The 27,308-nt window shown below is 43.5% G+C and overlaps 2 protein-coding genes across 4 annotated transcripts in view; one reads left to right on the top strand and one right to left on the bottom strand.

Annotated features, from left to right (window-relative positions):
• Positions 1 to 7,747, bottom strand: part of LOC122559441 (uncharacterized) — a 96,244-nt gene extending 88,497 nt beyond the window's left edge. Inside the window, exon 1 of the mRNA XM_087996897.1 lies at positions 7,594 to 7,747. Coding sequence (XP_087853023.1) covers positions 7,594 to 7,747 — 154 coding nt within the window. The remainder of the gene's footprint in view (positions 1 to 7,593) is intronic.
• Positions 7,748 to 24,243: 16,496 nt separating this feature from the next.
• The window catches only part of LOC122559777 (anoctamin-4), a 194,091-nt gene continuing 191,026 nt past the window's right edge, over positions 24,244 to 27,308 (top strand). For all 3 annotated transcript variants that reach the window (XM_043709787.2, XM_087997098.1, XM_087997097.1), the window contains exon 1: positions 24,244 to 24,480. In XM_043709787.2, the coding sequence (XP_043565722.2) occupies positions 24,267 to 24,480 (214 nt within the window). In that variant the 5' untranslated portion in view covers positions 24,244 to 24,266. The remainder of the gene's footprint in view (positions 24,481 to 27,308) is intronic.

The raw sequence follows: 27,308 nt of genomic DNA, 5'->3' as shown, positions 1-27,308 counted from the left end.
AAAAGTCAATAATGAGTTCCTTGGTTTTGCCAGCATCGGGAGCTAGGTTGTTCTCAATGCACCATTTTTCCAGGTCTTCCACCTTCTGTCTGTAGTCTGTTTCGTCGCCATCTGAGATTCGACTGATTATGGTGGTGTCATCAGCGAACTTGTAAATGACATTTGTCTGGTATTTGGTGATGTAGTCATGGGTATACAGTGAGTACAGTAGGGGACTGAGTAAGCACCCCTGAGGGGTCTCCAGTGTTGAGTGTTAGTGAGAATGAAATATCGTCCCCAATCTTCATCGATTGTGGCCTTTGGGATCAGAGAACTGAGGATCCAGTTGCAGAGAGTGGGGCTTGGTCCAAGATCACTAAGTTTAGTAATCAGTCTCGAGGGAATAATAGTGTTGAAGGCTGAACTGTAGCCAATGAGGAGGATTCTTACGCAGCTGTTTTTGGTGTCACGATGTTTTAGGTAGGTGTGAAGGGCAAGTGATATGGCATCTGACATGGATCTGTTGGTCCAATAGGCAAATTGGAGTGGGTCAAGAGTAGTGCAGAGGCTGGAATTGATTAATGCCATGACCTTTCAAAGCACTTGGGGCCACTGGGCGGTAGTCATTGAGACATGCTGCATGAGCCTTCTTAGGCACAGGGATGATGTTGGCCCTCTTGAAACAGGCAGGGACAGTGGCCTGTTGCAGGGAGAGGGTGAAAATGTCTGAGAAGACCTTAGCTAGTTGATCTGCACATGCTCTGAGTAATCCGTCTGGTCCCATCACTTTCCTTGGATTCACATGAAGGAAAACTGATCTGACCATTGATGTAGTGACTGTTGGGGTAGGTTTGTCAGGACTTGTCGGAATAGGTGTTACCTCTCCACTGAAATTCTGCTCAAAGTGAGCATAGAAGGCATTGAGACAATCTGGGAGGGATGTGTCATCATCTGCTATCTTGCACTGTCTCTTTTTAAAAGCTGTGATGTCATTCTGGTCTTCACTTTATGTCCTTCTTACATTACAACAAGGAACACATTTCAAAAGTTATTCAATAGAGAAGCTAGAGTTGTTTTCCACTGAATAGAGGAGGTTTAACTGAAATGTACTGAATTATGAGGAGTCTGGATAGAGTGATTCCTCTAGCAGAGAGAAAACACAGACTTCAGATGATTGGTAGAGAATTAGAGTAAATATTTTCTACCCAAAAGATAGTGGGCATCTAGAATTCAGTGCCCAGTCTGGTGGTTGAGACAGAAACCCTCAACACATTTAAAAACAAAATCTGGATCTGCACTTGAACCTCTTTAACGTATAAAACTACAAACCGGGTGCTAGAAATTAGAATTAGAATGTGTGGCTAGTTTTTGTTTGGCCAGTACAGTCACAATGGGCTGAATAGCCTCTCCCCGAGCAGTAACGTTTCTATGGAAGCACTTTGGGATGTCCTGAGATAGTGAAAGGCACTATAGCAATGCAAAATGTTTATTTCATTTCCTTTTCCTGTTCCACGAGTTCAAATAACTTGACTGATTTTTTTGAGGTTACCAAGGCAATAATTATATCTGTCTCTTGCCCAACAGGGTGCACAAAATTGTCTGTATAGAAAATCATGCACAGCATTTCTGCGGCAATGTTCATAATCCACAGCGGGTTCAATCTACTAATGCTTTTTAAATTTAAAAAGACTTCAGCCACTTCAAGGTTTCTCTCTGCCTGATTCCAAGCAGCTGCCTACATTTCACAGATTACTCATTGTCATTCAAATGCAGAGTCATTGTGCTGCCTAGCGTGAATTCTGCCCATCAAAACCACAAATGGAGAAAAGAAAATTGCTCTATTATGGTGCACTTCCAGTCCTTGTTTCCCATTGGAACAATCCCCGCACCTCAAATGCAGCCCAGAACTTTTAACGGGCTGGAGGGATGCTGGTGACCAACTGGATGCTCTGTCAGCAGATAACCCTTCTGTATGAGAAGAGCTAGAAAGACAGCATGGCCAATATTTATTGTCCAATTCAATTTGCTTTTCAAAAGCTGGTGATGAGCTGTTGTCTCAAACTGACACAGTCCTCGGGTTGTGAGGTCATCCACAATTCTGTCAGGGAGAGAATTTCAAGTCTTTGATCCAGCCGAAGGAATGAATGAATGAATGATGATGTATTTCCGAGGAAGGATGGTGAAAGGCTTGGAGGGGAATTTGAAGATGGTCGTATTCCCTTCTTTCTTCTGCCCTTATCCTTCTAGATGGTATTGATCTCTAGTTTGTAAGGTGCCACTGAAAGATGAGATGTTGCAGTGCAACTTATAGTTGGTACACACTGCTGACTCTGTGTGCAGGTGGTGAAAGGAATGAATGTTGAATGTTGGAAAGATTGTAGCCTTTGGGTGCAGAGCTGGATCCCAGAAGTCACTGTGGAATACGGAATCTGTTTAATAGCTTTTGCAAAGATTTTTAGCTCGGGTTGTTGTAGCTCAGGTCGTAGATTCATTTGCCCAGCTGCTGTGGTTTCCTGCAGAAGTTTCATCGCCTCGCTAGGTGACTTGTCAGTCAGATATGTATCGAAGACCCGCTGACGACGTCGTCCAGCAAGGCGACGAAACAAATGCAAAAAAACCACACCAGCGCGGCGAATGAATCTACTACCCCAATCTGTTTTTTTTTGATGCAGGTAATAAGTTGATTTGGCTGAGATCTTTTACTGTCACCAACATGAGCAGGCATCTGAAAGATGGCATCTCTGCCAAGGCATCACATACTCAGTGGTACATGTCAGCCTGGATTCCGTATCCAGATCTCAGAGTGTGCCTTGAACTCATGCCCATTCCGATACAAAATGAGAGTGATACATGCTGAAACTCAACTCTCACTGGTGCCCACTACATTCATTTTGCCTCTCAATCCTCACACCACCAAATGATCATGAACTGACCTTGCCTGTTGCAATTATTCCCAATCTCGCCTTCCCTGAAACAGAAAGACATTTGAGAGGCAGGGCTTACTAATTATTTCTGTAACTTTCAAAACTGCATTCAATAGGACTTTTAATATTTAAAAAAATACTGCGAATACTGGAAACCTAAATAAAAACAGAAAATGCTGATGGCACGCAAAATGTCAGTCAGCTTGTAGAAACAGAAAAAAAAGAGATTAATACCTAAGGACCCACAACTGATAAATTAACCTGCCAGTTTACAGTGCAGTCTTGAGAAGAGAGAATCACACAACACTCTGGAAAGAACACAGCAGAAAAAAAACTTGAGAGAATAATAAAATTACAAAATCCATGAACAGGATAGTAGGTCAGGTAGGATCTGTGTAGGAGAGTGAAGTGAATGTGGGAGAAGATGTTTCCACCAATGGCTGAATCTGGCACTAGGGAATGTAGTTACAGAACAAGAGGATACTCATTTAAAACTGAGATGCAACAAAATTTCCTCTCCAGGAGGATAGTGAATGTTGGGAATTTTCTCCCCCAGAGAGTTGTGGAGGCTTGACCACTGCAAGTATTTACAGAGGATGTTGATAGAAATATCGAAGGGTTGAGTGTTCTGATGAACTGGCATAAAAGAGGAGCTGAGACCAGGAGGAAATAAACCATGATCTTACAAAGTGGTGGGACTAGGCTTGAGGGGCCAAATGGCCTACTTTAGCATGAGGGGCAAAATGGCCTACTCTTGCTCCTATTTCTTAAGATATAAACATTTCAGACCTTTGAGAACCCCAATGAGCATCTCTCCTCAGAACCACTCAGCACCTCGACTTTATTTAGAATCTTCAGCATCTGCAGCATTTTTCTTTTTAGTCATGACTTTGAAATTCTCTAAATTTCCGTCAGGCTGGAGAAAGAGTTGGAGAGAAATAAAACTGCAATGACTGCTACCCGAAACCCAAACAGAAAATACTCATCAAATCTATACCTCTGCATGCAGATCGTATTGCACGATCTGATCAGTTCACTTGAGGAAATCTGGGTTGAACTTATGCTCCCTATGATTTAACAGTGTTAGGTTTGAATCTTACAATGCTTGTTAATTATCACTCAAGATTGCATTAGAAATACATTAATTAGAGGGCTTGTTGAAACTTGCCCTCTCTATTTAAAGATTTAATACTGGATAAAGAGATTTCAAATGGTTAATCCCTTTGGCAGCTCAACTGATTGAGCAGGTACATATATTTTCAGAAAAGTGCTGCTAAGCAGAATATTGCAGGTGCATTCAAAAGTTGAATACATCATGAAGAACAGGACATTTGATCACTTTCAATCAGCAGGAAGTGCAGTGGCAGGATGCTGGGATTGCAGGTGACTGCTGCTTACGTTCCATTACGAGCTTCACATTGACACCGAGTAAAAATAATTGCAATCTATGATACTGACTAACTACCATACAGTGCATCATCACTTGGGAGCCTTGGTCATTGCGATTACCTGTCAGATACACAAGCACGTGTAATGTTATAATCAGAAAACTGCACCATTTACAACATCAGACCATCCAAAGGTGCTTTATAATGAAGTACTTCTGAAGTGCAATCACAGTAATGTACAAATCACAGCAACCAATTTAGACACTGAAGCTCCTACAGATAGTGGTAACTAAAGGACCAAATTATCTGCTTTTTTTTTGGTCCTGATTGAGCAAGAAGCAGGACGTTGGGATTTTTATTTTACACTTTTTAAAGTAGTGCTGTGGAAGCTTTCATGTGCATCTGAGGGAGCAGTCAGAGTCTTAGCTTAGTATAGCCTCTAATGCCGCAACATTCCATCAGTATTGCACCTTTGGTCAGTGCATTGAGTATAGGAGTTGGGAAGTCATATTGTGGTTATACAGGATATTGGTTAGGCCACTTTTGGAATATTGTGTGCAATTCTGGTCTCCCTCCTATCGGAAGCTTGAAAGGGCTCAGAAAAAATTTATAAGGATGTTGCCAGGGTTGAAGGGTTTGAGCTATAGGGAGAGGATGAATAGGCTGGGGCTGTTTTTACTGGGGTGTTAGAGGCTTATAAAATCATGAGGGGCAAGGATAGGATAAATAGACAAGATATTTTCCATAGAGTGGGGGAATCCCGAGCTATAGGGCATAGGTTTAGGGTGAGAGGGGAAAAATTTAAAAGGGACCTAAGGGGCAACTTTTTCACGCAGAGGGTGGTGCGTGTATGGAATGAGCTGCCAGATGAAGTGGTGGAGGCTGGTACAATTACAACATTTAAAAGGCATCTGGATATGAATAGGAAGAGTTTAGACAGATATGGGCCAACAGCAAATAGGACTAGATTAGTTTAGTCTGGTTGGCATGGATGAGTTGGATTGAAGGTCTGTTTCCGTGCTGTACATCTCTATGACTCTAATGTGCAGTATCCCAACAGGGACAATGTCATCATGAAAGATAATTTTGCACAGTCTTTTATTTGTGTAAGAATTGAACAAGATATTTTTGTTAAAATTATGATCACATTTAATGGAATGCTTGATGTACTTTTTTGTTAATTATTCATTGTATGTTTGTGGGCAGCACTGGTAAGGCCAACATTAATTGTCCACTCTCATTTACCTTGAGAACATGGTGATGCCTTCTTAAACTATTGGTAGCAATTCAATAAGGTGCAATGATTCACCAGGCTACATCAAAGGACTTCTAAGAGTCAACCATGCTAGTTGTGGACTTAGGTCACTTATACCTCAGACTTCGTAATGTCAAAACATTTCTTTCCCAAAATGATAGTGTTAGAACCAATTGGATTTTTGTGACAATTCAACACCTTCACTGTCCTTTTTGCTGATAGCGGCTTTTTTTAATTTCCAATCTTTTTAAATTGCTACAGGGGATTTGAACTCACTGAAAGATTGGTCTAATAGTATAACCACAATACACAACAAATTACATGACTTCGGGGAAATGTCTGCAAATAACATTTTGCCAAACATTTTATAATAAGGACAACACTTCTTTAAAATTAATCTTTGTTCCCTAATGCTCTCTTTTATTAACCCAATGCTTTGACTCTCAGCTGAGAACCTTATAACATATTGTTCAAGAGATAGTTCTTTGCAAATCTGAAGATTAATTTGTAATGTTTTTTCTATCAAGTTTACAAGTTGAATCAAAGCTAACAAAATGTGTATCTAAGGACTGTTCTAGAAATGGCACAATCCCAGTAGTATATATCTTATTGTGGATGACTTTTCCAGAGCTGAATGATGCCAAAGCAAAGTTTTGACTCAAGTTTTAATAAGTTTAATAATTTTACAAAACAATTAGTCTTGACTGAAGTGAGCATTTCAGTGGAGGTTCAGCAATCATCACTGGGATGTACAATGATTGTATAATCTCAGCCCTTTGCCCATCAAGGTATATGCTGAAAGGTTGTCTTTCACTATGCCCTTGAGACTCCTTGAGTTCTGAAATGTCACAAGTTTAGAACATCCCAAAGCATTTTCCCACTAGTGGATTTCTTTTCAAACTATAGTTACTGTTGAAATATAAGAAACTCAGAGCCAATGTGCATACACAAAGCTCCCACAGCCGTTTCATAAATGGCTCGATAACCTGTTCTTTGACATTAGTTGAAGGATAAATATTGATCAAGAGTTAGTGGAAACCTCCTGCCTTGAGTTTCTCTATTCTCTCCCAATTTCTCTCTTGCCTCTCCCAATCTCCCTCTTTCCCCTGCAGAAGTCTCCACTACACTCTTCTCATCTCCCCCTGTCTTTCCTGATTACAATGACCCCTCCTGGTCACTCCTCAACCCTATCACAAAGCCCAGTTCACCTCCTCACCCACCAATTGCCCTGTACTTCCCCTTGTGGACTACTGTCAGCAATGAATGTGCCAAAACTCCAATGCCACTTTGTTGCAGGTTTCATTGAAATCGTGTCCAAGACCCAATATCTGCAAAATTTCTAAGCCATGGTCTGTGCCAACCATGGTGCTGGTCTACTACAGAATCACTGAGCAGAAAGAGGCCATTTGGCCCATTGTGCTTGCATCGGCTCTCCAATGAGCATCATTACTGATTGCCTTTCTTTTGCTTGTCGACATTAACGGTTTTGAGTCAAGTACTGGAAAGTGGGATCAGTGTAGACAGACCAATGCAGGATTGATGGAACTAAAGGGCTTCTGTGTGGTTTAAGTCTGGACAACCCTATGTCTTTCTGTTCCTTTCTCCTTCATGTCTTTATCCAGTCATCTCAACCACTGATGCTAGAGTGTGTTAGCAAGCTCCACGTTTTTAAACACTCCCTCAGAAAAGACGTTTCTTCTGAGTCCACGATTGGATGTATTGGTAACCACCTTAATTTTTAAGGTTCTTAGAATTATTTAGAAATATGCTCAACAATCAAGTGGAAGACTTTTACACATCTCAAGAGTCACACATTCTCTCTTTGCAGAAAGAAGGGATACGTGTGAATAAGGTTCACATTGTGAGTGAGTACGCCTAAACCCACTGACTCTTACCCTCAACAATCCCGAGGCCATTCTCCCTGAGATTAAGACAACACGCACTTAAATTGCCCTCTGAGAGGCAGACAGCAACCTGGCAAAATGTGGATTCCGTTTGGCCCAGCCTGGCTCTCCCTTCCCTGTGAAAGCGAACCCACCTTCCTTACCTGGCGACCAGGATGCCCGGCCTGCGACGTGCGGCTGTGCCGTGGCGGCTCTCCTCGAAGCAGCGCCGTCCACCCGCAGGCTCAGCGACTCAGTCGGGGTTCCCCTGAGGCAGGGCCGGCTGATGGTGGGCAGCTTGACGAATGTGACCGACATCCTTGTGCACAGCTGGAGACAGGCACTGGCAGGTCAAACAAGCTGTGAGAGTCAGGCTGTGCATTAGCGTCAACAGCCTGTATAAGTTTGCGTTGCTACAGTAACCTGCCTTACTTTGGACAGGCTGCCAGACACTGTATTCACTCCAACTACAATAGGTGTCAGATTGTCTGAGATATTTCTCTGTCTTGCTCGCTTTATTTTACATCAATACGGTATACGCAACACAGAAGTAGACCCTTCAGCCCAACAGGTCTATGCCAGCCTTTATCTCCACATGAGCTTCTACCTCGCAGTGAAAATGAACGTTTCAAAACAAAGCAGGAAAATGAGAGTCAAAATTGCTCAAGTACTTGGGATATGCCCTGGGACAGTAGGAACAATCCATGGTAAGACTGAAAAAAAAACCCAGAGTGCACCTTTCAGTGTCATACAGTGCAGAAACAGACTCTTAGGTCCAACTCGTCCATGCCAACCAGAATTGACCGCAGTTCTCATGTCCATTATAAATGGGACTAGCTTTATATTCCAGATTTATTCATTGAATTTAAATTCCACCAGCTTGTGTTGGGAGTTTTGTATCCATGTCAGCGGAAGCTAGCCCAATAACAGATTAGGAAGGGTGAGGAGCAGCTGTTCCCCTTAGTTGAAGAGTCAGTCATGAGGTTTAAGGTAAGGGGCAGGATTTTTAGTGGGGCTGTGAGGAATTTTTTTTTCCCCCAGACTGTGGTGATGGTTTGGAATGCACTGTCTGGGAGGCTAGTGGAGGCAAATTACCTGACATGGTTTAAAAAGATACGTGGTTGAGCACTTGGCATGTCATAACATTCGAGGTTATGGCCCAAGTGCTGGTAAATGGGATTGGGTTAAAGGTCAGGTATTTCTCACCTGTCGGTGCAGACTTGATGGGCTGAAGGGCCACGTGTGCGCTGTATGATTCTATGATATTACCGCTGAACCATTGATTACCCCAAATAGATCACAGATTTTTAATACTCTTTGGATATGTAAATGTGTAGTGAAATTCATACTGGATTTATTAGTGTCTATATAAAAAAAAGCCTTCTAATTTTGGTCAACTCCACAAATGAAAACATGGTTTAGATGTCAATCTAATGACTTCTCCATAATTTTAAAGGCATCTATCATATAATCCCTAAGCCTTGACTATTCTGGAGAGTTGACAAAATAATGTGGATGTTGGATATCTGAATCATGACTAAGAAATATTGCAGAACAACAAATCATGGCTGCATTCTTATAAAAATGTGGGATCATTTCACAATGTGAGAATGCCTCATACTTTAATTAGAATATAGCTGATCTTATCTCAGTTCCATTTAACTTAGTTCCATATTCAGTTGTCTGCAGCGGGCCGTGAGCCAATTGTGCTCAACCAGTCCTTGCTTGCAAAACTCAGAACAGAGTGTCCAATGTTATTCTGCAATTGGACAACATTTACCAATAATCCTAACTGCGTGAAGGAACCCAATTTAAGATTATCAGTTGGGCTCACAGTGGGATTCACTTGCAAATGCTATAAAGTCTGTATTTTCACACACAGGATCTTGTTTTTTGCAGCCAATGGGAATATGTCCACACATTGCACCTTTTCTTTAAATGACAAACGGGTTATGGAGACAATCTGTCCTTGCTTCAAGCCCATCACAATAAACTGACCAATCAGAGTCGATTTGCCTGCTTTGAATGTAATTATTTAACTGCAATTGGTAATTTGCAATCCCTGCTGCATCTCCATGCCAACCATAATTCAACTAATCAGAACTCTCATCTTGTGTTGTATAGATTGTTGCTTCCTTGTAATTCTTGGTTTTCTTGTGTTTTGGTCCTGAAAGGTGCAGAATAAAAGGTTTCAACTTCACGCCTCCTGCTAGCAAAGTTCAAGTTCTGCATAACGTTAGTTTCAAGCACTTAGTTCCACGCACCTTGATTCCTTTACCTTACAGAAATCCATCAATCTCAGTCTTTAATTTTTCCAATGACTTTGAGAATTTGCTGCTTTTTTGGGGTGAGAGATGTAGATTTTCACAACTGCTGTTGGAAAATTATAGCCTCCAAGATTTCCATGCAAGACACAAACATTTTAGTGTAAAAGGGGTATTGCAGCAAGGACAGGGGCCCTTCAGCCTGTCATATCTGTACCAGTCATCAAGCATCTATCTAAACTAATCCCACTTCCCAGCCATTTGGCTGTGACCTTGTGTGACCTGACATTTCAAGTGTTTATCTAAATATCTCTTAAAAGTTGCAATCACCAGCCTATGTTACCCTTTCAGACAATGCTATACACACCTCCCTCTGTTTGAAAAAAAAATCTTAAAACCCCTCTAAACTTTTTGCCCCTACCATAAATCTATGTCCCTGGTAACTGACCCCTCTACTAAGGGGGAAGTTTTATTTCTATTGACTCTATCAATGCCCCTCAAAATTTTGTACACTTCAATTAGCTCCCTTTCAGCTTTCTCTGCTCCAATAACTCCAGCCCATGTGGTCCATCTCTGTAGATAAGGCACTCCAGCCCAGGCAATGTCATGGTGAATATACTTGCATCCATTCCAGAGCAACCAAATCCTTCCTATAATCTGCAGATTGACATGCTAATGGTACTCCAGCTGTAACCTAAGCAATATTCTATTGAGCAGGAGCGGACACTGGACTGCTAGCTAAATGAGGCTTTACATTGGTGTGGTTGCTTTACCCGAAACACTACTCGGGTAGTGTCTCCCACCCGCCCTCCTCATCTAACCAAAAAAATGGTTCTGTGCGCCGATTGGTAAGGTGACTTTATTTTCTTTTAGTTTTTCAGTAGTCTCATTGGTACTTTAGAATAGTGGGGATGGAGGTTAAGGCCATTGAATGTCCCTCCTGCAAGATTCGATTAGATTAGATTAGATTAAATGTGGGAGGTAAAGGTCACCACTAGTGTCCCTGCTGACTGCATCTGTGAGAAGTGCACCCAACTCCAGTTCCTCGAAAACCGCGTTAGTGAACTAGAGCTGGATGAACTTCGGATCATTCAGGAGGCAGAGGGGGTTATTGAGAGGAGTTGCAGGGAGGTAGTCACACCTCAGGTAAAAGATGAAGGTAGATGGGTTACCATCAGGTGAGGAAAGGGAACAGGCAGGCAGTACAGGGAACCCCTGTGGCCGCTCACCTCAACAACAAATATACCGTTTTGTATGCTGTCGTGTGGGGGTGGAGGGGGGCAACTTACCAGGGGTAAGCAATGGGGAACAGGCTGCTGGTACAGGGTTTGTCCCTGTAGCTCAGAAGGGAAGGGGGAAGAGGAGCACAGCATTAGTCATTGGCAACTCCATAGTTAGGGGTACAGATAGGAGGTTCTAGAACATAGAACATAGAACATAGAACAATACAGCACAGAACAGGCCCTTCGGCCCACGATGTTGTGCCGAACATTTGTCCTAGCTTAAACACCCATCCATGTACCTATCCAATTGCCGCTTAAAGGTCACCAAAGATTCTGACTCTACCACTCCCACAGGCAGTGCATTCCATGCCCCCACCACTCTCTGGGTAAAGAACCCACCCCTGACATCTCCCCTATACCTTCTACCCTTCACCTTAAATTTATGTCCCCTTGTAACACTCTGTTGTATCCGGGGAAAACGTTTCTGACTGTCTACTCTATCTATTCCTCTGATCATCTTATACACCTCTATCAAGTCACCCCTCATCCTTCGCCGTTCCAATGAGAAAAGGCCTAGCACTCTCAACCTATCCTCGTACGACCTATTCTCCATTCCAGGCAACATCCTGGTAAATCTTCTCTGCACCCTCTCCAAAGCTTCCACATCTTTCCTGAAGTGAGGCGACCAGAACTGCACACAATACTCCAAATGTGGCCTAACCAAAGTCCTGTACAGTTGCAACATCACTTCACGACTCTTGAATTCAATCCCTCTGCTAATGAACGCTAATACACCATAGGCCTTCTTACAAGCTCTATCCACCTGAGTGGCAACTTTCAAAGACCTATGAACATAGACCCCAAGATCCCTCTGTTCCTCCACCACACTAAGAACCCTACCATTAACCCTGTATTCCGCATTCTTATTTGTCTTTCCAAAATGGACAACCTCACACTTGGCAGGGTTGAACTCCATCTGCCACTCCTCAGCCCAGCTCTGCATCATATCCAAGTCCCTTTGCAGCTGACAAGAGCCCTCCTCACTATCCACAACTCCACCAATCTTCGTATCATCTGCAAATTTACTGACCCACTCTTCGACTCCCTCATCCAAGTCATTAATAAAAATTACAAACAGCAGAGGACCCAGAACTGATCCCTGCGGAACTCCACTTGTAACTGGGCTCCAGGTTGAATATTTACCATCTACCACCACTCTCTGACTTCGACCGGTTAGCCAGTTTTCTATCCACTTGGCCAAATTTCCCTCTATCCCATGCCTCCTGACTTTCCGCATATGCCTACCATGGGGAACCTTATCAAATGCCTTACTAAAATCCATGTATACTACATCCACTGCTCTACCCTCATCCATATGCTTGGTCACCTCCTCAAAGAATTCAATCAGACTTGTAAGGCGAGACCGACCCTTCACAAATCCGTGCTGGCTGTCCCTAATCAAGCAGTGCCTTTCCAGATACTCATAAATCCTATCCCTCAGTACCCTTTCCATTACTTTACCTACCCCCGAAGTAAGACTAACTGGCCTGTAATTCCCGGGGTTATCCCTATTCCCTTTTTTGAACAGGGGCACAACATTCGCCACTCTCCAGTCCCTTGGTACCACCCCCGTTGACAGTGAAGATGAAAAGATCATTGCCAACGGTACTGCAATTTCCTCTCTTGTTTCCCACATAATCCTAGGATATATCCCATCAGGCCCGGGGGACTTGTCTATCCTCAAGTTGTTCAAAATGTCCAACACATCTTCCTTCCTAACATGTATCTCCTCTAGCTTACCAGTCCATTTCACACTTACCTCTTCAACAATACGGTTCCTCTCATTCGTAAATACTGAAGAAAAGTACTCATTCAAGACCTCTCCTATCTCTTCCAACTCAATACACAGTCTCCCACTACTGTCCTTGATTGGACCTACCCTCGTTCCTGTCATTCTCATGTTTCTCATATACACATAAAATGCCTTTGGGTTATCCTTGATCCTATCCGCCAAAGATTTTTCATGCCCTCTCTTGGCTCTCCTAATCCCTTTCTTCAGGTCCCTTCTGGCTATCCTGTATCCCTCCACTGCTCTGTCTGAACCCTGTTTCCTCAACCTTATGTAAGCCTCCTTCTTCCTCTTTACAAGACATTCAACCTCCCTCGTCAATCAAGGTTCCCTCACACGACCATTTCTTTCCTGTCTGACCGGTACATACATATCAAGGACACGTCGTATCTGTTCCTTGAAAAAGTTCCACATTTCCACGACATCCTTCCCCGACAGCCTATGCTCCCAACTTATGCTCCTCAGATCCTGTCTTACAGCATCGTAATTACCCTTCCCCCAATTGTAAAACCTACCCTGTTGCACGCACCTATCTCTCTCCATAACCAAGGTGAAAGTCACAGAATTGTGGTCACCATCACCAAATTGTTCACCCACTAACAAGCCCATCACTTGTCCCGGTTCATTACCGAGTACCAAATCCAAAATGGCCTCCCCTCTGGTCGGACAATCTACATACGGTGTTAGAAAAGCTTCCTGGACACACTGCACAAACACCGCCCCATCCAATCTACTTGATCTAAAGAGCTTCCAATCAATATTTGGGAAGTTGAACTCGCCCATGACTACTACCCTGTGGCTTCTGCACCTTTCCAAAATCTGTTTCCCAATCTGTTTCTCCACATCTCTGCTGCTATTGGGGGGCCTATAGTAAACACCCAACAAGGTGACTGCACCTTTCCTATTTCTGACTTCAGCCCATACTACCTCTAAAGGCAGATCCCCCTCAAACTGCCTTTCTGCAGCTGTTATACCATTTCTAATTAGCAACGCCACCCCCCCTCCTTTTTTACCACCCTCCCTAATCCTACTGAAACATCTGTAACCAGGAACCTCCAACAACCATTCCTGTCCCTCTTCTATCCACGTTTCCGTGATGGCCACAACATCGTAGTCCCAGGTACCTATCCACGCCTTAAGTTCACCGACCTTATTTCTGATTCTCCTTGCGTTGAAGTATACGTACTTGAACCCATCTCTGTGTCCGCAAGTATTCCCTGTCAGTGCTACCTTCTTCACAGCCTCCCCACATACTTGGACATCCTGACAAACAGCTAGCCTACTTGCTGGACTACAAGTCCGGATCCCATCCCCCTGCCAAATTAGTTTAAACCCCCCCGAAGATAGCTAGCAAACCTACCCCCCAGGATATTGGTGCCCTTCTGATTCAGGTGCAACCCGTCCTGCTTATACAGGTCCCACCTTCCCCAGAATGCAGTCCAATTGTCCAAATACCTGAAGCCCTCCCTCCTACACCATCCTTGCAGCGACGTGTTCAACTGCACTCTCTCCCTGTTCCTTGCCTCACTGTCACGTGGCACCGGCAACAACGTGCACCACGACTTCTGGCTGCACAACCTCCCCCTTAAGGATTCTGAAGACACGGTTCGAGACGTCTCGGACCCTGGCACCCGGGAGGCAACAAACCATCCGAGAGTCTCGCCCATGCCCACAGAATTGCCTGTCCGTCCCTCTAACTAGAGAGTCTCCTATAACTAGCGCTCTCCTCCTCTCCCCCTTTCCCTTCTGAGTCTCAGAGCCAGACCTCACGCCACAGACCTGGTCACTGCAGCTTACCCCTGCTAGGCCGTCCCCCCCAACAGTATCCAAAGCGGTATACCTATTGTTTAGGGGAATGACTACAGGGGATCTCTGCACTGCCTGCTTCCTCCCCTTCCCACCTCTAACTGTTACCCAGCTACCTCTGTTCTCTGGCGTAACTATGTCCCTGTAGCTTCTATCTATCACCTTCTCAGCCTCTCGAATAATCCTCAGTTCATCCAACTCCAGTTCCAGTTCCCTAACTCGTTCTGTGAGGAGCAGAATCTGACTGCATTTCCTGCAGATGAAGTCGGCAGGAGTATCGGTGGTCACCCCTACCTCAAACATCCGGCAGGAGGAACATTCCACTGCCTGCGCTGCCATTATTCTCTGTGGGAACGAGAGAGATTCACGGTTGGTGTGCTGCCTCCCAGGTGTCAGGGTTCGTGATGTCTCTGGTCACGTTTTTGGAGTCCTTGAGGGAAAGGGAGAGCAGCCCCAAGTCGTGGTCCACATAGGCATCAACTACATAGGTAAGAAGAGAGATGGGGATTTAAAGCAGAAATTCAGGGAGCTAGGATGGAAGCTTAGAGCTAGAACAAACAGAGTTGTTATCTCTGGTTTGTTGCCCATGCCACATGCTAGCAAGGTGAGGAGTAGGGAGAGAGAGAGAGAATTGAACACGTGACTACAAGGATGGTGCAGGACAGGGAGTTTTGCATTTCTGGATAATTGGGGCTGTTTCTAGGGTAGTTGAGACCTCTACAAACAGGATGTTCTTCATCTGAACCAGAGGGATTCCAACATCCTGGAGGGAGAGATTTGCTACTGCTCTTCATGTGGGTTTAATTCAGCAGGGGAATAGGAACCGAAATTGTAGTTCGAGTATACGGGAGAATGAGAGTAGTGAAGTCAGAACTAAGATTTCAAGATTGTAAGAAGGCACCGGCAGGCAAGACGTTGGTTTGAAGTGTGTCTACTTCAAGGAAAACCCTAAAACTTTCTATAGATATATCAGGAATAAAAGAAAGACTAGAGTAAAATTAGGGCCAATCAAATATAGTAATGGGAAGTTGTTCATGCAGTCAGAGGAGATAGGAGAAGTGCCAAATGAATACGTCTCATCAGTATTCACACAAGAAAAAGATGATGTGGTAGAGGAGAATATTGAGATAATGGCTACTGGACGAGATGGGATTGAGGTGCATAAGGAGGAGGTGTTAGCAATTCCGGAAAGTGTAAAAATAGATAAGTCCCCTAGGCTGGATGGGATTTATCCTAAGCTTCTCTGGGAGGAGATTGCCTAGCCTTTGGCTTTGATCTTTATGTCATCATAGTCTACAGGAATAGTGCCAGAAGACTGGAGGATAGCAATTATTGTTCCCTTTTTCAAGAAGGGGAGTAGAGACAACCCTCGAAATTATAGACCAGTGAGTCTTACTTCACTTGTGGGTAAAGTGTTGGAAAGGATTATAAGAGATAGGATTTATTATCATCTAGAGAGGAATAAGTTGATTAGGGATAGTCAAAATGGTTTTGTGAAGGGTAGGTCATGTCTCACAAACCTTATTGAGTTCTTTGAGAAGGTGACCAAACAGGCGGGTGAGGGTAAAGTGGTTGATCTGGTCTATATGGATTTCAGTAAGGCATTTGAAAAGGTTCCCCATGGTAGGCTATTGCACAAAATATGGAGGCATGGGATTGAGGATGATTTAGTGGTTTGGGTCAGAAATTGGCTAGCTGAAAGAAGACAGAGGGTGGTGATTGATGGGAAATATTCATCCTGGAGTTCAGTTACTGGTGGGGTACCACAGGGATCTGTTTTGGGTCGACTGTTGTTTGTCATTTATATAAATGACCTGGATGAGGGCATAGAAGGATGGGTTAGCAAATCTTTGGATAACAATAAGGTCAGTAGGGTTGTGGATAGAGTTGTGACGAAGAATGTTCTAGGTTACAGATAGACATCGATAAGCAGCAGAGCTGGGCTGAGAGGTGGCAAATGGAGTTTAATGAGGAAAAGTGTGAGGTGATTCACTTTGGAGGGAGTAACAGGAATGCAGGGTTAATGGTAAGATTCTTGGTAGTGTAGACGAGCAGAGAGATCTCAGTGTCCAAGGACATAGATCATTGAAAATTGCCACCCAGGTTGATAGGGTTGTTAAGAAGGCATACAATGTGTTAGCTTTTATTGGTAGAGGGATTGAGTTTCAGAACCATGAGATCATGCTGCAGCTGTACAAAACTCTGGTGTGGCCACATTTGGCGTACAGTTCTGGTCACTGCATTATAGGAAGGATGTGGAAGCTTTGGAAAGGGTTCAGAAGTGATTTACTAGGATGTTGCCTGGTATGGAGGGAAGGTCTTACGAGGAAAGGCTGAGGGACTTGAGGCTGTATTCGTTAGAGAGAAGAAGGTTTAGAGGCTTCTTAACTGAGACATATAAGATAATCAGAAGATTAGATAGGTTGGACAGTGAGCCTTTTACCTCAGATGGCAATGACCAGCACGAGGGAGCATAGCTTTAAATTGAAGGGTGATAGATATAGGACAGATGTCAGAGGTAGACTCTTTACTCAGAGAGTAGTAGGTGCGTGGAATGCACTGCCTGTAACAGTAGTAGACTTGCCAACATTAAGGGCATTTTAATGGTCATTGGATAGGCATATGGACGAGAATGGAATAGTGTAGGTTAGATGGGCATCAGATTGGTTGCACAGGTCGGCGCAACACCAAGGGTCGAAGGGCCTGTACTGCGTTGTAATGTTCTTTGTTCTATGTTCTACGCAGCTCCATTATAATTTCTCAAATCTTGTCTTCTATTCTTATGCATAACTATGTGAATCTTCAGTCAGTGTGTTGGCTGTTCTGTCACCGGGGACAGTGAGTCAATTGTCTGCAATTGCCAATCTACTGCCACCTCCCCCACAAGGACTGCAGTGATTCAAGGAAAAGGTAAACCATCAGCTTCCAAGGACACTGAGGATTGGTTATTGACTGCTAGCCTTGCTAGTGGTACTCATTTCCTGACATTAAAATTGTAAAAAGCCAGATGACATCTAAAAAGATAAAAGGCAGATTAAGATTCTCAGATCATTCCTACACTCGAGAAATTGATTTGTCTTTTCAATTTCGGGCTGCTGATTGGCTTCTCATGATTATTGGCAGATGCTGTGCTCTGCCAGCCTCCTGCTTGTCATTTTTTAATGCCAAGCTGAACTTTCGATCCCATATCCTCCTCCTCATCACCTGACCCCTTTCTCTGTCTCTGCTCATCAGCTGCTGAAACTCTCTTCTATGGCTCTGTTACCATTGGCATCAACTATTCCAGCACTTTCCTGGCCGACCACCAACTTCTGGAAAGTTCAGTTCATCTGAAGCTCTGTTGTTGGATTCACACTGAGCCCCTGTTTATCCATTACTGCTTGTTGACTGGGAATACAATCACCTGCACGTTCCCATCTAAGTCACCCAGCACCCTGACTTGGAAAATGTTTGCTTTTTCTTCAGTGTCATTGGGTGAAAATCCTGGAACACCCTCCCTAACAGCATTGTTGATCTACCTACACTATTAATTCAAGAAAGCAGCTCACCTCCACCTTCTCAAGGACAACTAAGTATTGGCAATAAATGCTGGCCCAGCCGGTGAAGCTCCTATCCCCTGAATGAATAGGAAATATGGCTCCAGACTCATCGAAAGCTCCATTTCAACATTCACATTCTTGCTTTCAATTACCTTCATAGCCTTGCGCCTCCCAATCTCTATGACCTTCACCGGCGCTAAAGCCCTCCAACTTTGGCTTCACACCCATACCTAATTTTACTTGCTCTGCCATCGGCACCCTGGTCCCTAAGCTTTGCAATTCCTTCTCTAAAACTCTGTATCTCTCTTTGCTAAAACTCTTATGCGTTTTATCTTGTTGATCTTATTGACCAAGCTTTTGGTCACCGATCTTAACAGCTCGCCACATGACGTTGATGTCAAATTTTGTCTGATAGCATTGCAGTGAAGCAAAGATATTTAAGGACATTAATGGCACTATGCTAATGCAAATTGCTGTAGCTATATCTGACCATGGTCTTTTCTTATTTTTCAGTTAGGTTCACAATTACCTTGGGTCCAGGCCTGAGATACCACAAGAATTAGAAAATGGCATAATTTACATCTCTCCTTGACAGCCCATTCTCATTTGTTACAGGGAGGTGAGAGTGTTAAAATCAGGGGTCAGTGACTGGAGATAGTTCAGGAAACTTTGCCGTTCCCTAGAGGACCCACAGTAGCTGGAAAAAGAAATTGACCAATTGATAAAGGGTCAGGCACTCCAGGCATTAATCTCCCTCAGGTTTTGACAGGCATATTGTGTAATTCCAGCATTTTCCATTATTTTCTGTCTTTATTGGTGGTAAGCTTTCAGCTTCTATGGCACACTTGTCAGAAGTGATTATTGAAAACATTTTCTCCAGCTTAAATTAGTTACTCAGTTAATTATGATTGATTTCATACTCAAGTTGAAAAGCAGGGACTTGACAGGTTTGATGCATAATCACCAAATTAATTTTCTCTTCCAGTATAAATAAACACATTGAGATGACAAGGGACATGCAGATTGCTCAAAAAAATTACACTTGCCTCGATATTTTTTTGTTCCAGCTCTGTCCATAAATGATGAAATCTTCTTCATAAACCGTTTCTTTACAAAGTACAAGGTTTACTTTTAACAGGACTGATTTTTCTTGGTGTATGTCCCCTCTTGTTGACATAACGTTGACAAACTTTCCATAAACATCTAACTGGCACACACCAAGAAACTCCTTCCCTTATGTCAGGGCTGATCAACAGTGGCTAGACCTGCATAGGCATGAACTCTTTTATTGGTGAGTGCATTGAGTAGAAAGTGAGGGCTGCAGATGCTGGAGATCAGAGCTGAAAATGTGTTGCTGGAAAAGCGCAGCAGGTCAGGCAGCATCCAAGGAACAGGCGAATCGACGTTTCGGGCATAAGCCCTTCTTCAAGAATGAGGAAAGTGTGTCCAGCAGGCTAAGATAAAAGGTAGGGAGGAGGGACTTGGGGGAGGCGCTTTGGAAATGCGATAGGTGGAGGGAGGTCAAGGTGAGGGTGATAGGCCGGAGTGGGGTGGGGGCGGAGAGGTCAGGAAGATGATTGCAGGTTAGGAAGGCGGTGCTGAGTTCGAGGGATTTGACTGAGACAAGGCGGGGGGAGGGGAAATGAGGAAACTGGAGAAATCTGAGTTCATCCCTTGTTCCCAGGCAGAAGATGAGGCGCTCCTCCTCCAACCGTCGTGTTGCCATGGTCTGGCGATGGAGGAGTCCAAGGACCTGCATGTCCTTGGTGGAGTGGGAGGGGGAGTTAAAGTGTTGGGCTACGGGGTGGTTGGGTTGGTTGGTCCGGGTGTCCCAGAGGTGTTCTCTGAAACGTTCCGCAAGTAGGCGGCCTGTCTCCCCAATATAAAGGAGGCCACATCGGGTGCAGCGGATTGAATAGATGATGTGTGTGGAGGTGCAGGTGAATTTGAGTATTCAGTCCAAGCCTGAACATTGTTCGAGTGGAGTGCCACAAGGTTCGGTGCTGGGTCCACTGCTTTTCATCATTTACATAAATGATTTGGAATTGAACACAGGAGGTATGGTTCGTAAATTTGCAGATTACACTAAAATTGGAAGTGTATTGAACAGTGAAGAAGGTATAATGGGATTTGATGGGCCAATGGGTCAAGGATTGGCAGATAATTTAGATAAATGTGAGGTGCTGCATTTTGGAAAGGCAAATCAGGCCAGGACTAATCCAGTTAATGGTAAGGTCCTGGGGAGTGTTGCTGAACAAAGAGACCTTGAGTGCAGTATTATAGACCAGGCCAGACTCCCTCAAAATATTTCAAGAAAGTAGCTCAGAGCCTAACTTGTAAAGTGTAAAATGAATATCCCAGGAGAGATGGAGCTGGCCCAACCACTTACTTTTAAACAAAACAGAATTTATTTGCAAGATTATCAAATGAAGCACAAACAAAAGAGAACAGAATACAAAATAACTTAACTTATCCTCTGGTCTCCTTCCTATCAGAAGGATGTTGTGAAACTTGAAAGGGTTCAGAAAAGATTTACAAGGATGTTGTCAGGGTTGGAGTTGATCTATAGGGAAAGGCTGAATAGGCTGGGGCTGTTTTCCCTTGAGTGATGGAGGCTGAGAGGTGACCTTATAGAGATTTATAAAATCATGAGGGGCATGGATAGGATAAATAGACAAAGTCTCTTTCCTGGGGTGGGGAAGTTCAGACCTAGAGGGCATAGGTTTAGGCTGAGAAGGGAAATATATAAAAGAAACCTAAGGGGCAACTTTTTCACGCAGAGGGTGATGTGTGTATGGAATGAGCTGCCAGAGGAAGTGGTGGAGCTGAAAAATGTGTTGCTGGAAAAGCGCAGCAGGTCAGGCAGCATCCAAGGAGCAGGAGAATCGACGTTTTGGGTATAAGCCCTTCTTCAGGATTCCTGAAGAAGGGCTTATGCCCGAAACGTCGATTCTCCTACTCCTTGGATGCTGCCTGACCTGCTGCACTTTTCCAGCAACACATGTTTCAACTCTGATCTCCAGCATCTGCGGTCCTCACTTTCTCCTAGAGGAAGTAGTGGAGGCTGGTACAATTGCAACATTTAAAGGGCACCTGGATGGATATATGAATAGGAAGGGTTTGGAGGGACATGGACCAAATGCTCGCAAATGGGTCTAGATTAGGTTGGGATATCCGGTTGGCATGGCCAAGTTGGACCAAAGGGTCTGTTTACATGCTGTACACCTCTATGTCTCTATGACTCTATCCAAAAATCCAACAGATTATCCCAACTTAATTATTCTGTTCCAAATACTTGCAACAATCCTCTGAAAAACCCCTTGGCAGAAAAGGTAAAATCAAACACTAGGTCTTACAGGAGAGATCTCAGAGAGAGGAAGGATCAGCATGGACCTGCTTCTTTGTGTCGAACAGCTTCACAACTGACTGCCTGCTAAAACCAAACCAAACAAGAGACAAGCTGTGCTGGGAGAAGTGGCTACTCACCTTTCTTTATACATGTGTTTTTTTTTAAACTTGAAAGCCTTTTCTTGAGGCAGTATCTGTCAGTTATAATCAAACTGGCCCTAAAACCCTGCAAGCCCAGACCTTTCAGAACCTGTGTCTTTATGACCGCTCTGAAAGAAATGTCAAGGACAGCATAACCTTATTAAATGAGCAGCATTATCACAGCAGCTTCATAGCTCCTTGAAAGTGGAGTCGCAGGTAAATAGGATTGTGAAGAAGACGTTTGGTATGATTTCCTTTATTGGTCAGTGCATTGAGTATAGGAGTTATGTTGCAGCTGTACAGGACATTGGTTAGGCCACTTTTGGAATATTGCATGCAATTCTGGTCTCCCTGCTCTGGGAAGGATGTTATGAAACTTGAATGGGCTCAGAAAAGATTTACAAGGATGTTACCAGGTTGGAGGGAGTGAGCTATAGGGAGAGGCTGATTAGGCTCGGGCTATTTTATCTGGAGCAATGGAGGCTGTGGGGTACCTTATAGAGGTTTATAAAATCATGAGGGGCATAGATAGGATAAATAGACAAGGTCTTTTCCCTGGGGTGGGGGAGTCCAGGACTAGAGGGCATAGGTTTAGAATGAGAGGGGAAAAATTTAAAAGGGACCTAAGCGGCAACTATTTCACACAGAATGAGCTGCCAGAGGAAGTGGTGGAGGCTGGTACAATTACTACATCTAAAAGACATCTGGATGGGTATATGAATAGGAAGGGTTTAGAGGGATATGGGTTAAATGCTGGCAAATGGGATTAGATTAATTTAGAATATCTGGTTAGCATGGACGAGTTGGACCAAAGGGTCTGTTTCTGTGCTGTATATCTCTATGACTCTATAACTTGAACTGGGTTTAAGTTGGAGGCTATATCATGGCATATCAAGCATGAAGATATCAATCCAATTGTTCATATACTAAGGGAAAAAACATATATTAGAAGAATGAGAGATGACCTTTGAGTATGATCTCAGTTTGCCCATTTAAGATAGAGAGGGGGAAGAAATCTCTTTTAGTCATTGAGTCATTGATGTTTACAGCATGGAAACAGGCCCTTTGTCCCAACCTGTTCATGGCACCCAGTTTTCACAATTAATCTGCTCCCTTTTGCTTGTGTTTGGCCCATATTCCTCCATACCTATCCCATCCACGAACCTGTCCAAATGTTTCTAAAATGACAAAATTGTGCTTGCTTCCACCACTACCTCTTGCAGCCTGTTCCAGACACTCACCACCCTCTGTGTGAAAAATTGCCCATCTGGACCCTTTTGTATATCTCCCCCTCACCTTAAACCTATACCCTTTAGGTTTACACTCCCCAATGTGTAGATGGTGAACCTATGGAATTCCTTACTGCAGAGGACAGCTTGGGTCATTAAGTACATGCAAGGCTGAAATAGACAGATTTTAAGTCATTAAGGGAAACCAAAGGTTATAGTGAAAAGACAGATCATATAGTTGAGGATTATCAGATCAGCAAAGGTCTAGTAGAGTGACCTGATGGACTGAATGGCCTACGTCCTATATCCTATGGTGTTAACACAGGTTGTGGGATCAGGCCCCTTTGCAGGACCCAGTCACAATATCCAGCCAATGTTTGCAAGGCAGTGCCGCACTCTTAGACACTACCTTTAACATTGGACGGTAAAAGCTGAGGCAGCATCTTGCCTGTCAGCTGGATGTAAAACATCCAATGGCTATTATGACAAAGAAGAGTAGCAGGGTTTTCCTCGGCCTAAATCACTTTCAATTACGATGATCCAGTCATTCTCGTGGCTTTGTAGGAACTCACTATATACCCATTGACGTCCACATTTCCTACATTAGAAAATAACTACACTGCAAAAGTACTTCCGAAAAATGTGTTCCCGGGATATGGGCATCACTGGTTGGGCCAGCATTTATTGTAATGCTTAAATGTCCAGTAGTTAGAGTCAATTACTTTGCTCTGTCATCTGGAGTCATATGTAGGTCAGACCGGATAAGGATGACAGATTTCCTTCCCAAAAGGCCATTGGTGAACCAGAGCACTAAAGGATAAAGCACTATAAAGGATAACCAGAGGAATTGTGAAAGGTGCTACATAAATGCAAGTAATGCATTACCTTTATGCCCTCTTCTGAATCTAAACATTTTTCACACATTGTATTCAATCTCTTGGGGGATTGGAGATTTAACAGGGGGAGTCTGCATTTTACAAGTTTTTTTTCAGTAGATAGCTCGCACAGGCGCCATGGCCAATCGGCCCCTCTCTCCAGCTGCTGCTGCATGATTCTCTGATATTTGCAGATCATTATTGAAATTGCTCTGTAATCCTTGCAGACACTGGCTCAGCCCTGGCACCTAACACCTGCAGCAAATAATTGTGCATCTCCTTTTCTGATTGACATGTGTAGTCGAGATCCAACCACCACCACCCCCCCTCATCCCGTGCACAAACAACCCCTCAAACTCCACTCAGCAGACCAGGGATTGCCCAGGTCCCCAGAGCAGGAACATGCCAATCCAGTCCACCACGTGTACAGACACCGCCTGAATGCAGCGGCTCTGAAATATTGCACAACTTTCGGGGAGGGGGGACGTTGTCGCTGCACTCCCCAGCGAGACTTCACTGCCAGCGCTCAGCCACTCCGAGCCCATGGTGTGCCCGGCAGGAGGATGTGGCAATCTCCCCACGCCAGGATCAGGAGCCCCAAACACAGCGCGGCTATGAGGATCAACCCGCAGCTTCCGACCGACTCCGAGCATCTCAAAGGCTTCAAGGCAGCAGATCTGCAACTGAGTGACAGCGGTGTTGGACAGCTCCAACCAGATTCCCTACCGGTGACAGAGAACCCATCAGAAGTTAGACCCTGGGGCTCCTCTGGACAAGGTAAGGCTTTATACAGAGACAGAGAGAGAGAGAGTTACAGAGAACAATGCACAGGCAAGGGAAAGAACAAAGGAGAGATCTGTCAGACACACAGATACACTATGACAGAGGGAGAGAGAGGTGGAAGACAGAAAGACTGAAACAAGCACAGCAGCACACGGGGATACAGAGAGAGAGAGACTCAGCAACACTGAGGAAGAAGGAGTTGGAGAGAGGTAGAGGGAAACAGGCACAAAGAGAGATGGAGAGAGCGCAGAACAAAGGAAAGCGAGAGAGATACATGTAGAGAGAGAAAGAGAGAGAGGACAAGAAAGATGTGAAGGGACAGATATACAGCGAGAAAAAAAATAGTGGTCCCGATCTGTAGAGAAAGTACAAGAGAACGTTCGAGCGAACGAATGGCAGGGAGAGAATGTGAGGAAAATCGGAGGCAAACATTAAAGGGTAACGATTATCCCTCCTTTAGAAAAGAATGCAGAAAGGCAGCCAGTTATGGGTGATAGTGGAATATTATCTTAATCTGGGGGTTTTACATTTAATTCTAAACAGTAACTAAATTAAAGCGTATTTGCACAGGTTGAATAATGCAGGATTTGTGGGAGAAATCCGGCTAATACCCATTCACACAGTTACCTGCAAAAGGGATTAACTGTCTCAGGTCCGCCCTTTATTATAACAAAGACTTACTTTGCTGTGCTTTCTCCTGTATTATCTTCACATGGATCACATTTTATGTTAGTATTGAAATTGACGCTTTGACATTTATACAGTTTTAAGTAGAAAACATATAATTGCCTGGGCAAGTATGTTAATAACTAATATTAACTGTTACGTTTTACCGAAAGGGTTGGTTTGAGTATGTCGTGCGTGTAGGTTTAAAGTGGACTTAAAATGTAGTGGACTGACACTGTGTGGCTGGGATGCTAATTGGTTCAGTACAGTAATTACTGTAAAGGACCGTTGATATCAATGGCCTGCAATTTATTGTAATGTACTGTACTGTTTTTAACAACTGGACTGACTACTACAAATTTAATGAGTTCAAACCCCATCAAGGCAAATTAAGGAATTAAATATAATCATGCTACATTTTAGGATTTTGGCAACAGTAAGTCTGACTTACTGGTTTTGCTAATACTTTTAAGGCTAGGTAACAAGTCACCCCAATCCTGGACTGGTCAATGTATGACTCCAATCATACAGCATGTGTTTGGCAACCAGAGCTCAATTTCTCGCATCTGAAGCCAGAAGGTTGTGAGTTCAAATCTCACTCCAAAGACTTAAGCACGACAGTCCAGGCTGACACTATAATGTGGCACTGGGGGACTTCTGCATTGTCAGACATGCTGTAGATAAGGTGTTGAATAGGTGTGCCTGACTGCCTTCTCAAAAATCTCAATATTTCGATGAATAAGGGGAATTGTCCCAACAGCTGTTCTTCAATCAAAGTAATTACATCAGCTTATCTGGTCATTAGGCTGCAGATGCGAGCTTGCTGTGTACAAATTAGCTGCTGTGAGTGATCTTCAAAACTTACTCCCTTTGAGGATGCTCACCAATACATTAAATCTAGCCTTTTCTGCTATGTCTACAATTTCATGGACTAAAAACTAAAACTTTGAAAGGAATAAGAAAGTGGGAAAAGATTACCTTTGTGTATTTGTGAGTAATCAGGCTGATTAATACTGGTATATATTGTCCACATAAACCCAGGGCATATGATGTTACACAAGCTTTCAGAAACAGTTAAGTGTCTGGTTACATGCTTTCAAGGTCAGTTGCCTGCCCCATTAGCCAGTCTATCATTATTCCTTTGAAAGGCCCTGCGCTGCAAAATGTGTCATTGTGTTGTTCAGAGAACTAAGCATGCGGGAAATAAAACATTACAATGCAGAATGGTTTTCATTGAAACAAGCACCACATTTTTATAACACACTCGCTAAGTTGATATCAACTTTCCTCTGATTTGGGTTGGGGTACAAATTCTGTACAAACCTTAGCATGTAAAGTACTAAAACTCATAATAAAGCAGTCAACATCTACTGGGTAGGAAGACGGGTGAAGACATTTGTTGGAATGCTTAGCTTTGATATGACTTAAACCATCCACATTCCCTGTGTACTAATCTTAATTTTCCTGCTATCTTTCTTCCTGAGCCTCCCTCTGCTGTCACCAAGACAAATACATTGACCTGCAATTTCTTGTTTCTTTGTGCTCAGAGACATGGCTGCTAATCAAATGCACCGTCTCAAAAAACTGGTTAGTAATTGGAGTTCAAAGTCTGCATCCTAACCCGATGAAGCAGAGTGCAAGTTTTGAGAGAAGACACAACAGGATTCAGTTATTACATCTCAATGAATGAATACTTAAATGTTCCACTGATCTTTCCCCCAACCTCCACAATTCTGTAACCACTTCCAGCTCCAAGAACTTTGTGTTCCTCCATTTCTGTTTCTTGTACTAGTCCGGTTTTCTTCCGTGCATCTCTAGCAGCTGAGGAAATGAAATGTCCTCCCTGGATTTATCCAACTCTCACCCTCCTCCTATCAAGGCCTTCCTAAAATCTACAAAGCTTTTGTTCACCAGCCCTAATGTCTTGTGACTTACACTACATAGATTGCAGTGGTTCATGGAAATGGCTCACCTTTACCTTCTCAGGTACAATTACTAATGGACAATAAATACTTGACCACATCCCATGAATGAATAACAATAAATTGCTAAATATTCTATACATGTAGGGCATGGTTGATGGCTTGGAGAACTGAAACTTACACATTCTTATCAAGAAGAAACATGTTTTGCATGGTTTCGGAACTATGCTTAAT

The sequence above is a fragment of the Chiloscyllium plagiosum genome, unplaced genomic scaffold (genome assembly GCF_037043375.1).
Source record: "Chiloscyllium plagiosum isolate Xiang-an unplaced genomic scaffold, Cpla_swu_hap1 HiC_scaffold_19, whole genome shotgun sequence".
Taxonomy (NCBI): Eukaryota; Metazoa; Chordata; class Chondrichthyes; order Orectolobiformes; family Hemiscylliidae; genus Chiloscyllium; species Chiloscyllium plagiosum.
This window is presented reverse-complemented; position numbering and strand designations above follow the sequence as displayed.